The 15,674-nt window shown below is 38.5% G+C and overlaps 3 protein-coding genes across 3 annotated transcripts; 2 read left to right on the top strand and 1 right to left on the bottom strand.

Annotated features, from left to right (window-relative positions):
- Nucleotides 1-423: 423 nt before the first annotated feature.
- On the bottom strand, nucleotides 424-3,487 carry LOC139946186 (uncharacterized). Its single transcript, XM_071943810.1, has one exon. The coding sequence runs from the start codon at nucleotides 3,422-3,424 to the stop codon at nucleotides 2,069-2,071; it is 1,356 nt and encodes a 451-aa protein (XP_071799911.1). The 5' UTR covers nucleotides 3,425-3,487; the 3' UTR covers nucleotides 424-2,068.
- A 1,799-nt stretch (nucleotides 3,488-5,286) lies between these two features.
- Nucleotides 5,287-7,646, top strand: LOC139946260 (uncharacterized). The gene has a single exon (XM_071943881.1). It carries the CDS (start codon nucleotides 5,323-5,325, stop codon nucleotides 6,625-6,627), a length of 1,305 nt encoding a protein of 434 aa, XP_071799982.1. The 5' UTR covers nucleotides 5,287-5,322; the 3' UTR covers nucleotides 6,628-7,646.
- Nucleotides 7,647-13,222: 5,576 nt separating this feature from the next.
- Nucleotides 13,223-14,401, top strand: LOC139946319 (uncharacterized). Its single transcript, XM_071943945.1, has one exon. It carries the CDS (start codon nucleotides 13,223-13,225, stop codon nucleotides 14,399-14,401), a length of 1,179 nt encoding a protein of 392 aa, XP_071800046.1.
- The last annotated feature ends 1,273 nt before the right edge of the window (nucleotides 14,402-15,674 follow it).

Raw genomic sequence — 15,674 nt, 5'->3', positions numbered from 1 at the left:
TGTATCCCATCACAAACACGTACGCCGCCAACGGTGCCAAAAAGGGTCCTAAATCCTGATTAATGTTTTTCTTTTCTTACAGAATGAACAGTTTGATGAAAAAGAAATGCCGTTCATTTGGCCTCAACAAAACTTTTGAAGATTGTTAAAAATTGTTCATTATTAGCTCAAACAAAGTCCTCGGTATTATTTTAAAATAACAAAATGAAAGGAATCATTCTTTTTGTAGGAGGAGTGTTAACCATAAGTGTTGGGGCAGTGAGGTCCTTATAATTACTTTCCTGAATGAGATGGACGTGTAAGATACCATGTATTGATGTCGGTCACTCGTCATTAGTTTATTCAAATCCAGCAGGCTCATAAATATTCATACAACTTGATTACAAACAGAAATCGTTTAAAAATGCTAATTTATTCATATCAGGCAGGTTCATACATATTATTTAAACAATCTGATTACAAATGAAAACACTTTTAAAAGTGCAAATGTATTCATATCAAGCAGGTATGTACATATTCATGTTTTCCGATTACATTTTATTTGACTCAAAATCTTATCAATATTTTTAATCTGAATTTTTTTAAAGCAATTTATATAGAAGCAGGTTTGTACATAATCATATTCTAGTTCTAATTCCAAATGAATGTTCACTAAAAATACATGGTAGCGAGCAGGTTCTTACATTGTTGATGTAATCTGATTACAAAGGAATATTCGTTTTTGTTCTGACCGTGTTGACTACTTATGATCACAACCTAACAATGTGATGTGACAATAGATTAAAGGGGCTGTGTCGTCATGATCAAAGCAGGTCTGTGTCAGTACATGGAATTATAAACTCTCACAGTTTACTGCACGCGCGCCCTCCCTCCGTATCATGCCTATTTAGTCATTATGACACAGTCCCTTTAATATTAATATGCACCAATCAAATTGACTAAATATATAGCGTTACTGTAAAAACATACATGCAAGTGAACGTTACTTTGACAGCTGTAACGTCCTTAGATATAAAATTCTTATGAATTTTTAAACAATTCACGGTAGTATAAATGAACACACTTTAGGCCTATGTGTTTTTACGACGTTAGTTTATATTCTGTATCTTTTTAAACTGGATGCGTTTACATAAACAATGTGAACATGTTTTTTAAAATACAACTTCAAAAGTTTGAACATAACATTGACATATGTTGCTTGGATATTTACTGTTTCTGAATAATTGTAGATGCATTTGCTGACAACCTACATCAATTGATTATGCCTTTTAAATCTAACGTATAATTTGTCTTTTGCGATGTGCGTTTATTCTGTGTATTAAAATTAGATGCGTTTACATGAGCAAGGTTTTGTTTTTCCAAAATCTTAAAATCAGTAGAAAACGGTTTTATTCGAGGGAAACAATCCCCCAAAATAGCAAAGTTTCCAACCACAACGCTATTTGGAAGTTACATTTAGAGAGATAGTGAAGGGAAAACTAGGACGCCGTTTGAGAACATCCAGTGGCGATGATGTGGAGATGGGTATGGCAGTGGGTGTGGCAACGGGTGTGGTAGTGGGTGTGGAGATGGGTGTGACAAAGGGTGTGTCAATGGGTGTTGCAATTGGTAGCGCGTATTAAGAGATGAATACATACACCACCATTTGGCAAGGTGAATTATAAAATGCTGCAGTAGTTTGTTCCTATTCTTAATAATTTGTGCCGCTTTGCAATAGTTGTTTTATCCAAGAATCGTGTACTTATAAAGAGCTCCAATTATTACAAGTAACGTTGCAGTTCTTCTGTGGCTATTTTTTTTTTAAAGCAAGACACAGGAACAATACTTTTGAATTTTTTTGTTTCGGAACATTGTAAAAAATAATTATTTATGAGAAGGTTGTCTTTAAGTGTGTTAAAGAAATGATATGACAAACAAAATGGTTACCGATAATATAAACTCTCTGGTATGAGACAAGAGTAACCAAATTAAAAAATAGTAGCCTATATATGCAAAAGTTATACACCATTAATGTATGTGATTTCGTCTCTCTAGAATGGTGCATCTTCTACATCATTGTCATGACTGTCTAATTGTTAATGTTCTGATACTGCTCCTCAGCTGAACTATGTGGTACTTTGACCACTTCATAGCTGGTGTTGGTGCTGCCCTCTGGACGAGCGTAGTCGTACTCTGGGCTGTCATTCTCTACTTCAACTGGTTGGTAGTAGGTATCTTGGAATTGTCTCTTCTCTGTTGGAATTGTCTCTTCAGTCGTAGTGGGTTCCGTGTAGACGCGGATCTTGTCATCCGTTGGCTGCAGCTCCATGTAGGGATCAGGTTTGGTGACTCGAGGTTCTTTCTCAGTTCTCAGACTTTTTATCAGACGGTTCTTTCTGGCATCACGAAGGATGAGAATGATGATGATCACAAAGGATGTAGCAGCGAGGATCACGAAAGCTACAATCCATGGAGTTGAAGATGGGGCTTGATCAGACGACCTTAGTCTAGACTCAGTTGTTATCTGTTCTGGTGTTATGGGTTTTGTCATGGTAGATGTCGCAGAGTACATCGAATTACTTTCGTTCTCTGTAGATGGAGTAGGATTTCCAGTCGAGGGTTCTGTTGATCCTAATGTAGATAATGCTATGGATGATGTTGTGGGTTCTGTCATGGGTATTGTCACGGTGTTCCTCACTGTAATCGGTCCGATTTGACATGTACGTTGCATACCAGCGAAATACATTGATGATATGAGACATTCGAATGTAACACCATTGTCAGCATCATCCACTGTCAAATCTAATGTCCTTACGACTGTATCGCTATCGTCGTTGATTACTGATATCCAGTTGGTGTATCTAGAAGTCTGTATAGTGGGATTGATCGTCATTGTGACTGTTCCGTGACTGCTCTCAGATGAACACCTCATATCTAACTCTGTCCCAGCGTCTACTGTAATGGGTCCAGCAGGAGAGCACATAGGGAAGGACGCACTAGGGAAATATAACACTGAAAGTGTTACACTGGATGAGGCTACGATGGTGCTGCCTCCGGTCGGTATTGGGTCTCTGACATTACACACATATTCATCAGTATCGGCCCTCTGCACATTGGTGATGGTAAAGTCTTGAACAACTGTTTGAGTATTCACACCTACCGATGTATCGAAGATGAATCGTCCATTGTTGTTAAAAACAGTTAAATCACCCCATCTCAAGTTCTGTCCTGGATCTTCAGTTGCCCACTGAACAATATGATCCGACTCGAGGTTTGTAGCGGTACACCTCATATCAACCTGCCCGCCCTCCTTACGATCAGCCTCTGGTGTTAAGATCTCCGCATACGCTGTTGGTTGAGCAGTGACAACCATCAGGAGTCCGCCTGCATCAAGTGAACACCAAACACACACCAGCAAAACATACATCGAGATCCTTCCATCCATCGTATTGAATCTAAGTTTATTAAGTTGCTATTAAATCATTCCTGGAGAAGACGGATAAATGATGGAAATGCATGAAGTAGAATGATCCCACGTTCACACACAGCTCAATGTAACAGTGATTTAATGTACATAAGTCGACTTGGTTGTACTTTCTCTTACTGAGCACTACGCGCCAATAAACTTCAACAATAACACAATTCATGAATTTCATTTTATCCAGACATGTTTGACAAAGAGAATTATAATGTCACAGTTCAACTGAATCTAGAACTGCAGTTATTTATGAACAACGATCTGCAACTCGCCAATATCATGGCATTGAAATACTGTAGAAACTTAGCACGACCACAAACCGACTGATTGCAACTTCTTAAAGTTAAATAAATCTAATGGCGGAAAGAAACAACTGAAGAGACACAAATACAGATTATACGACAGAGGAGATTTATTCGAAAAGGATAATAATGTTTTCTCGGTGTGTGTGTATGGGTGAAACCAAAATTAATTTTCTTCATACCCGATGCAAATTTAACATCTCTTAATTCGATGGAGTGCCCGCTGCTTAACACATTATGATTCGAACTACATGTCTCTAGCTACCGGGCAATCTCGGTGGTCTAGTTGGTATGACACTGATCTAGAATTGCAAAGGTCGTGGGTTCGAATCCCACCTGAGTACTATGCCTGTGATTTTGTTCACAGAACTCGGGAAAGTACTGAGTATACAGTGGTTACATAATCGGTATGTCTAGTGTGATCATTGTATTCGTTTTGAATGACAGTTAAATTAATAACACTCAGTGCTGCTCTCCAGAATGTTTACTAAAATATGTTTCTGTATTAAAAGCACTGGGCACTATTGGTAATTACTCAAAATAAATGTTAGCATAAAAACTTACTTGGTAACAAGCATTGGAGAGCTGTTGATAGTATACAACATTGCGAGAAACGGCTCCCTCTAATAATCTACCTTTCGAAGAAGAAGTAATTTTCCACTAAATATTTGAATTTGATTTCGAGACCTCAGAATTGGATTTTGAGTCACCGAAATCAAGCATCTGAAGGCACACAACTTCGTCTGACAAGGGTGTTTTTTCTTCCATTATTATCTCGCAACTTCGACGACCATTTGAGTTCGAATTTTTTCGAAGGTTTGTTAATTTGTGCATGTTGAGATACACGTGAGAAGACTGGTCTTTGACAATTACCAAAAGGGCCCAGTGTCTTTAAAAAGAAGGCAAATATTAAACACGATTTAGGACCCTATTGGCACCGTTGGTGGTGTATTTGTGATTTATTGATGGATTACATCTATACCCTGAACTGATCTATCAGGCATTTTCCAAATCAGTTTTGTGCTGACCTGGGAAATCTATGACGCCACGATCCTCGTCCAAACATGGATAATACTCTTTGAGAGCGCTCGGTGAGAATTTAAACAAGTTGTTTGACAAAAAAATAGCACAAGCGACTGAATGCCTGTTTTATAACGGTTTAAAGTGGCAAAAACTTGTCAAACTATATTTGACTTGATTATTCTGTTTTAAACCATCCTACTATAATATGAGGAGAATGTAAAAAATATGTTGAATAATACGTCATTTATTTTGTTGGTTTGGGGCATGTTCTTGAATCAGTTGAACTGCGACATTGTGACCCTTATTGTTAAACTTGTTACCGTAAAAATGAAAACCGAGAATGGTGTTATTGTTGAAGTTCATTGCCGTGTCGTGCTCAGTATAAGGAAGTACAACCATGTATCGTTAAACGTACATTAAATCACTATTACATTGAGCTGTGTGTGAACGTGGGATCATTCTACTTCATGCATTTCCATCCTTTATCCGTCTCCTCCAGGAATGATTTAATAGCAACTTAATAAACTTAGATTCAATACGATGGATGGAAGGATCTCGATGTATGTTTTGCTGGTGTGTGTTTGGTGTTCACTTGATGCAGGCGGACTCCTGATGGTTGTCACTGCTCAACCAACAGCGTATGCGGAGATCTTAACACCAGAGGCTGATCGTAAGGAGGGCGGGCAGGTTGATATGAGGTGTACCGCTACAAACCTCGAGTCGGATTACATCGTGGAGTGGAGGACTGAGGACCCAATACAGACCCTGAGATTTGGTGAATTCACTGTTCATAATAGAAACGGACGATTCATCTTCGATACATCGGGTGCGAATACTCAAACAGTTGTTCAAGACTTTACCATCACCAATGTGCAGAGGGCCGATACTGATGAATATGTGTGTAATGTCAATGACCCAATATCGATCGGAGGCACCACCATCGTAGCCTCATCCAGTGTAACACTTTCAGTGTTATACTTCCCCAATGCGTCCTTCCCTATGTGCTCTCCTGCTGGACCCATTACAGTAGACGCTGGGACAGAGTTAGATATGAGGTGTTCATCTGAGAGCAGTCACGGAACAGTCACAATCACGATTAATCCCACAATACAGAATTCTAGATTCACCAACTGGACATCAGTAGTCAACGATGATAGCGACACAGTCTTAAGGACATTAGATTTGACAGTGGATGATGCTGATAATGGTGTTGCATTCGAATGCTTCATATCATCAATGTATTTCGCTGGTATGAAACGTACATGTCAATTCGGACCATATACAGTGAGGAACACCGTGACAATACCCATGACAGAACCCACAACAGCATCTACGTCAACATCATCTACAGCAGCATCAACGAGATCATCGATTGGAAATCCTACTCCAACTACAGAGAACGAGGCTTCTTCAACCTCCTCAACAGTGTCTAGCCCAGGCTCGTCTAATCCAGCCCGATCTTCAACTCCATTGATTGTAGCTTTCATTGTTGTCGTAGTCCTCGCTGTTACATTCTTCGTGGTCATCATCATTCTCATCCTTCGTGACGTCAGAAAGAACCGTCTGATAAAAAGACTCATCTCTGAAAAAGAACCCCGAGTCATCCAAGCTGATCCCTACATGGAGCTGCAGCCAACGGAGGACAAGAATCGCGTCTACATGGAACCCACTACGACTGAAGAGACAATTCAAAAACAAGATACCTACTACCAACCAGTTGAATTAGAGAATGGTAGCCCAGAGTATGACTACGCTCGTCCAGAGGGCAGCACCAACACCAGCTATGAAGCGGTAAGAGTGCCAAAGAGTTCAGCTGAGAAGCAGTATCAGAACATTAACAATTAGACACAAGAGTACCATATACATTGCAAAAACTGGGTGTTAAAATGTGCACCATGGGTGTTGTCACGTTAAGATGAAAAAAGAAATCAATATTTTACACAATGTGGTGTTTAAAAACACTTAGTTTTGTGAAAACATTTACATTGGCGTTAACCTCCTATGGTGATTACTTTGATTCTCTATTTGGTATCGTTATGTGACTAAACACTTGGTGTCAATTTGACACCCCAGTTGTTGCAGTGTACATAAAAACCATAGCGGTACAATAGTCAAGACGACACTCACTCAAAAGGTTCAGATAATTACAGAGTACTTTGTACACAACACCTCCTAAAAGTTACAATACAAACGTCCATTTTTGGAAGAGAGGGCAATTTCTATTGTCCTCTATGGATTTCATAAATGAACCTCATATATATGAATAAATTATTGACAACAATAATAAACTATCATTGATCTATTCGATAGTTATTGATTTTGATATTATTTTGAAATACATGTACACCTCGATTATGTAATTAAACGTATCCAAATTAAATATACAAAATAAACTCATTAATTTTTTTTATTCCACACGATTCAAAGGCGTGTACACTCGTTGTAAAATATTTGCAATTGCATTTATGATTATTAAAAAAAGTATTGTCCATGAAAGTTATATTTGTCAAACTTATGTTCATGTTACTGTATGTTTTTACAGAATCGCTAAACATGGACTCAATGTGATTGGTGCAAGTTAAGGTTAAAGGAGCTGTGTCTTTATGCCCAAATAGATATGATACGGAGGGAGTGTGCACGTGCAGAACTGTGTGTGAGTTCCATGTACAGCCACACGCCTTTTATGAGCAAGACGACACAGCCCCTTTAATATATTCTCACGTCACGTTTTAGGGTTGATCATAAAAGTACACAAAGTCAGAACAAAAAAAAATGTTTTTTTCTTTGTAGTCAGCTTACATCAACACTGTAAAAACCTGCTTGCTATGATAACTGATTTGTGAATATTCATTTCGAATTAAAACTTCTGTAAATAAATAACACATTATTTTTATATTAAAAATAATTCTTTTGGGTTGAACAAAGAATTGACTAGAGTGGGACTCGAACCAACGACCTCCGGATTAACGTGCCAGAGGTCGTTGGTTCGAATCCCACTCTAGTCAATTCTTTGTTCAACCCCAAAAATCATTTTAAAATTTACCCAGTCAGTTTCCCTTGTGGTTTATATTGATAAATTTAAAAAAGCACCAAGATTTTGAGTCAGATAAATGTAATCGGAAAACATGAATATGTATGAACCTGCTTGATATGAATAAATTTGCATTCCTAAATGATTATCAGTTTGCAATCAGACTGTGTTTATATAAATGAACCTGCTGGATTTGAATAAATTAGGGACAAGTGTATTTTAAACGTCATCTCAATCGGGAAAGAACGGACCTCATTGCCTCAACACGTATACTTATTATTCCTCCTACAAAACGAATGTATCCATTCATATTTTGTGTTATACTGAAACGAGATCGAGGACTTTGTATGAGCTAGGTAAATCATTCTGCCAAAATACTGAAAGATTTTAACAGACTTTTAAACTTTTGGTTGAGGCCAAATGAACAGTTTTCCTCGATCAAGTTGTGCATTCTGTATTGAAAATAGACAATTAAGGACATTGGGACCCCGTTGGCACCGTTGGTGGCGTTGTAGATTGGATACATCTATACACAGAACTGAAAGTTCAAAAACTTTCCAAAATCAGTTTCGCGCTACGTGCAATCTATGACGTCACAAATATTTGTCCCTCCCAAATACGGATCACATTTATTGAGAGCCATCAGTAAGAATTTAAATAAGTTCTTTGGCAAACCAATTCTCACATATCAAAGCGACTAAAAAACCGTAACATAAAGGTTTAAAAGGGCAACCATCTTGTCAAACTATTTGACTTGATTCTTCTGTTTCAAACCATCCTAATAATATTAAGAAAATTACATTAATGGCAAGAAATACGTCATATTTTCTGTTGGTTTGGGGTATTTTCTAGAATCAGTTGAACTGCGACATTGTGACCCTTATTGTTAAACTTGTTGCCGTAAAAATGAAACCCAGAATTGTGTTATTGTTGAAGTTCATTGGCGTGTCGTGCTCAGTATAAGAAAGTACAACCATGTACCGTTAAACGTACATTAAATCACTATTACATTGAGCTGTGTGTGAACGTGGGATCATTCTACTTCATGCATTTCCATCCTTTATCCGTCTTCTCCAGGAATGATTTAATAGCAACTTAATAAACTCAGATTCAATACGATGGAGGGAAGGATCTCGATGTATGTTTTTTTGGTGTGTGTTTGGTGTTCACTTGATGCAGGCGGATTCCTGATGGTTGTCAGTGCTCAATTAACTGTGTATGCAGAGATCTTAACACCAGAGGCCGATCGGAAGGAGGGCGGGCAGGTTGATATGAGGTGTATCGCTACAGACCTCGGGTCGGATCGTATCGTGGCGTGGAGGACTGAGGACCCTATAGAGACCCTGCGATGGGGTGGAGCCACCTTTAATAATAACAATGGACGGTTCATCTTCGATACATCGGTAGATACAGCTACTCAAACAGTTGTTCAAGACTTTACAATCACCAATGTGCAGAGGGCCGATACTGATGAATATGTGTGTAATGTCAATTACCCAATACAGGGTGGAGGCAACACCATCGTAGCCACATCCAGTGTAACACTTTCAGTGTTATACTTCCCCAATGCGTCCTTCCCTATGTGCTCTCCTGCTGGACCCATTACAGTAGACGCTTGGACAGAGTTAGATATGAGATGTTCATCTGAGAGCAGTCACGGAACAGTCAAAATAACGATCAATCCCACTATACAGACTTCTAGATACACCAACTGGACATCAGTAATCAACGATGATAGCGATACAGTCTTAAGGACATTAGATTTGACAGTGGATGATGCTGATAATGGTGTTGCATTCGAATGCTTCATATCATCAATGTATTTCGCTGGTATGCAACGAACATGTCACATCGGCCCAATTACAGTGAGGAACACCGTGACAATACCCATGACAGAACCCACAACATCATCCACGTCAACATCATCAACAACAGGATCAACGACACCATCGATTGGAAATCCTACACCAACTACGGGGAACGAGGTTACTTCAACCTCTTCAACAGTGTCTAGCCCAAGCTCTGGTGCAGCCCCATCTTCAACTCCATGGATTGTACCTTTCATTGTTGTCTTAATCCTCGCTGTTACATTCTTTGTCATAATCATCATTCTCATCCTTCGTGACGTCAGAAAGAAACGTCTGATAAAAAGACCCACCTCTGAGAAAAAACCTCGAGTCACCCAACCTGATCCCAACATGGAGCTGCAGCCAACGGAGGACAGGAATCGCGTCTACACGGAGACTCAAGAGACAAATCCCGCACAACATACGTACTACCAAGTACCAGTTGAAGTAGAGAATGGCAGCCCAGAGTATGACTTCGCTCGTCCAGAGGGCAGCACCAACACCAGCTATGAAGTGGTCAGAGTGCCACCGAGTTCAGCTGAGAAGCAGTATTAGAACATTAACAATTAGACACATGAGTACCATAAACATTGCAAAACTGGGTGTTAAAATTTACACCATGGGTGTTGTCACATTAAGATACAAACAAACAAAAAGGAATATATACACAATGTGGTGTTTAAATAACACTAATTCCTGCGAAAACATTTAAATTGGTGTTAACCTCCTATTGTGATTACTTTGATTCTCTATTCGGGAATCTACATAAGACAACACGCTTGGTGTCAACTTTGAATCCCCAGTTTATGCAGGATACATTGTAATGGTATAGTGGCAGTATTCGAGGCGACACTCTCTCAATGGAGTGCGGATTATACACAGAATACTTTGAACAAAATACTTCCAATATACAATAGAAACGTCAATTACATCATCCATTTTTAAGGGCAGTCACTTCTCAGTGGATTTCAAGAGACATATACCAGTCAACCAAATCGAGAAAACTTGCGAGCGACGGTACTAGTATTAGGCAAGAACGCGGACCATGCATTGCAGTTTCTAGCTTTGGTTGGAGCTGCGTTTTGATAACAATCTTTTCATACAATTAAATTTTAGGATGAATTCGATATTTTTACTGGAGCAGTTAAAACTCACACTGGCTAAGGAGTATAAATAATAAGTGTCGGAGGACGTAAGTTTACACCGTTAACAAAATTGTGTATAATATGTAAATATTAATACTTAGCAGTTCAAACTGCAAGTAGCCTATGGTGATGGTATACGAACGCGTTTAATGATAACAAAATGTGATGGTAGGTCCTCACATCAATTGTAAATACTATTTTTGTTTCAAATATCGACGTTAACCAAAACGAAGTTCCTTTTTTTATGCGAATTCAATGACGCAACAACGACATCTCAAAAGCCATTAATTAAATTGTAAAGGTTTTGTGTCATTGCCCAGCGGAATAAAACAAATTGGGCTCAGTTCAAACTCATACATATACACAGAATACTTTGATAACAACACCTCCAAATATCTACAATATAACGTCAATTACATCATCCATTTTTTAAGGACAGCCATTTGCATTGTTCTCAGTGGATTTCAAGAGACTTTATACCACTCAACCAAATCAAGAAAACTTCTTTAAATTTAACTGTGTACGAGTGACGGTACTAGTATTAGACAAGCACGCGGACCATGCATTGCAGTTTCTAACTTTGGTCAGAGCTGCGTTTTGATAACAATCTTTTAATACAAATACATTCTAGGCTGAATACAATTTTTTTTTTACTGGAGCAGTTAAAACCCACACTGGCAAAGAAGTATGAATAATAAGTGTTGGAGGACTAAAGTTTACACCGTTAACAAAATTGTGTATAATTTATGTAAATAAGTCATTTATTAATACTTGCAGTTAAAACTACAAGTAACCTATGGTGATGGTATACGAACACGTTTAAGGATAACAACATGTGATGGTACGTCCTCACACTAACTGTAAATATTATGTTTGTTTCAAATAACGACTTTAACCAAAACGAAAATCTTTTTTTTTGCGAATTCAACAACGACATCTCAAAAGCCAAGAAATAAATGTAAAGGTTTTGTGTCATTGCACAGCGAAATAAAACAAATTGGGCTCAGTTCAAACTCCATCCAACAATACAGATCATTCACAACTCACTATATTTTTTATAATCAAACTCGATGTAAAAAATCCCTAGATAAAGTTTCAAATTTATCTTCTGACCCGTTACTTTTCATTTAGATGCTATTTGACTAAACCTTTCAGCATCAACGATACTTATGTTTGGTTAGCTGTTACATCACTATTGCAAATTAATAATTGTACATAATGCTGTGTGACTTCATAATTAAAATGCATTTCAAGCTTAAAAAAAACCACTTCTCTGTTGAGTTTTGAATTAAAAATGTCTACGGCCCTTATTTGTAAGGAAGCTCAATGAAGTATATTAGTGGCTATACCCTACCACTCCATCCATATACTATGGGCGTTATTAATTTAGCTGTGGTTCAAAACGAACACAATGATCACAATACACATGGATATCGGATAGAGGGCGCAGTCTGCCGCTATGTCATTGTTACGATGTGTACCATACCATAACACTGCTAGGAAATTTCAGAGTTGTGGCATTTGGCACCAGCAGCAAACCACGATAAGGAAATAGTCTCATAACTTAGTCGAAGTGACTCAATGGCGAAGCAATGATCGAAATTAAATTTACTTTTTCATGCTGTCCATATTTAATATCTCTTTAATTGTTGTTATTAATTTTGGTTTTAAACTTATACACCGATTTGTGTAAGCACTGTCAATTCAGTATTTACAAATAGAAAGAAACAAAACAAAGTACCCAGAAAATTACTGAGTATAAATTGGTGTATACAGTTATAAAACCAAAATTCATATTGTTGCAAAACTCAAGTTGCACATTGTCAACGACCGAAATGAAAGAGAATATGTAAACCGTTCTGCCTTCTAGTGTCGAACCCTACCTAGTTCTAATCTGCATATAGGTACAAGTTTCATGAAAATTAAACAGTGACGTTATATTCTTATCCCTTTTCAATGAAACTCTTCTAAAGTATAGTCTTACTGTGTTTCTGTCTCTTCGTTTGTTTCTTTCCACAATTAGACCTTGGTGGAACTTTCAAATGTTGCAATCAGTCGGTTTGTGGTAGTGACGTAGTACAGTATTCATGATTCGGGTAAGTTGCGGTATGGTTGTTCTCAAACAACTGTTCTAGAATCGGTTGAACTGTGACGTTATAATTCTCTTTGTCAAACATGTCTGGATAAAATTAAATTCATGAATTGTGTTATTGTTGAGGTTTATTGGCGCGTAGTTATAGCAAGAGGAAGTACTAACCAAGTCGAATTCATCGTTAAAATTAATACATAACTTACATTAAATCCCTATTACATTGAGCTGTGTGTGAACGTGGGACCATTCAACTTCATGCATTTCCATCCTTTATCCGTCTTCTCCATGAATGATTTAATAGCAACTTAAACTCAGATTCAACACGATGGATGGAAGGAGCTCGATGTATGTTTTGCTGGTGTGTGTTTGGTGTTCACTTGATGCAGGCGGATTCCTGATGGTTGTCACTGCTCAACCAACAGTGTATGCAGAGATCTTAACACCAGAGGCTGATCGTAAGGAGGGCGGGCAGGTTGATATGAGGTGTACCGCTACAAACCTCGAGTCGCATCATATCGTGGAGTGGAGAACTCAGTTTACCCTGAGATGGGGTGAGACCACTTATCAAAACGTGAATGGGCGATTCATCTTCGTTACATCGGGTGTGAATACTCAAACAGTTGTTCAAGACTTTACCATCACCAATGTGCAGAGGGCCGATACTGATGAATATGTGTGTAACGTCAATGACCCAATACAGGGTGGAGGCCACACCATCGTAGCCACATCCAGTGTAACACTTTCAGTGTTATACTTCCCCAGTGCGTCCTTCCCTATGTGCTCTCCTGCTGGACCCATTACAGTAGACGCTGGGACAGTGTTAGATATGAGATGTTCATCTGAGAGCAGTCACGTAACAGTCACAATGACGATCAATCCCACTATAGAGACTTCTAGATACACCAACTGGGCATCAGTAATCAACGATGATAACGATACAGTCTTAAGGACATTAGATTTGACAGTGGATGATGCTGATAATGGTGTTGTATTCGAATGCCTCATATCATCAATGTATTTCGCTGGTATGCATGGTGCATGTCAAATCGGACCAATTACATTGAGGAACACTGTGACAGTACCCACGACAGAACCCACAACATCATCCACGTCAATATCATCTACAGCAGGATCAACGAGATCATCGTTTGGAAATCCTACTCCAATCGCAGAGAACGAGGCTACTTCAACCTCTTCAACTTTGTCTAGCCCAGGCTCGTCTGATCCAGCCCCATCTTCAACTCCATGGATTGTAGCTTTCATTGTTGTCTTAGTCCTCGCTGTGACATTCTTTGTCATTATCATCATTCTCATCCTTCGTGACGTCAGACAGAAACGTCTGATAAAAAGACTCACCTCTGAGAAAGAACCTCGCGTCACCCACCTGATCCCTACATGGAGCTGCAGCCAACGGAGGAGGACAGGAATCGCGTCTACATGGAACCCACTACGACCGAAGAGACAATTCCAACACAAGATACCTACTACCAACCAGTTGAAGTAGAGAATGGCAGCCCAGAGTATGACTACGCTCGTCCAGAGGGCAGCACCAACACCAGCTATGAAGCGGTCAGAGTGCCACAGAGTTCAGCTGAGAAGCAGTATCAGAACATTAACAATTAGACATCCATGATATACCTGCACAACATAATGGTGTAGAAGATGCAAGATTCTAGACAGACGAAATTACTCGAATCAATGGAGTGATTGAGGGTGTTTAACTATTGCAGATATATTATTTTTTAATTGGGTTAATCTTGTACCACATACATGAGACTCTATAAAAAATATCGTTGACTAATTAATATTTTGCCATAAAATTTCTTCAACACAATTTAAAAATACTTTTCATATCAATCCAATTTTTATATTGCTTTCAAACAATAACCACAGAAAAACTGCAGCGTGACACGTTATAATTGAAGCTCTTTATAAAACACGATTCTTGGATAAAACAACTATTGCGAAAGCGTCACAAATTATTAAGAATATGCTCAAATAGAAAAAAAAATTCCTTCGTTCTCAGATTACATCAATTAGAACCTGCTCGCTGTTATATATTTTAAGTGAATATTCATTTGGAATAAGAATATATGATTATGTATGAACCTGCTTCTATGCTAACATCGTTTTTAGAATAGAAAAAACCAGCAGGATTTTGAGTCATGAAAAAATTTGTAATCGGAAATAATTATTTAGTATGAACTTGCTTGATATGATTAAATTTGCATTTTTAAATGTTTGTTCTCTTGTAATCAGATGTATGAATATGTATGAACTGGCTTGAATAAATAAATGACGACTGATTGATATAACCACGTGGTATCTTAAACGTCCATCTCTCGATCAGGAAAATAACGGCGTCATTGCCCAACACGCATCGCCTGCTGGTCGAACATCTAAAAAAGAAAACTCGAACAAAAACAAAGTGTTCGGCTGAAGTCTGAACACCTAACAATAAGTGTTCGGGTGTTCCCGAACACATACAAAAACAGTATAGAAACATGTTCAGCTGTAGTCATAACTTGTCAGCATGTAAACACCGCGTCGCCTATGTACAACAAGAAGGGAATCCCCTGCAATAAATGACGCAAACAAGTTTATTGTGACAAGCAAATGACCTATAGCCTCGTACACAAGTCTTGTATTCGAGACCTCAATCCTCGAGACCGAGTCCGAGTAAAGTGGGGAGTCTTGTGAGTCGTTTAGGGCTGAGTTCCAACCGTCTTCAGAGAAGGTCTTCATACTCTAAAGACTCCCTCAATGGGAGACTTTGA

The sequence above is a fragment of the Asterias amurensis genome, chromosome 13 (genome assembly GCF_032118995.1).
Source record: "Asterias amurensis chromosome 13, ASM3211899v1".
Taxonomy (NCBI): Eukaryota; Metazoa; Echinodermata; class Asteroidea; order Forcipulatida; family Asteriidae; genus Asterias; species Asterias amurensis.
The sequence above is the reverse complement of the archived record's forward strand: the minus strand, read 5'-3'. Positions and strand labels throughout refer to the sequence as shown.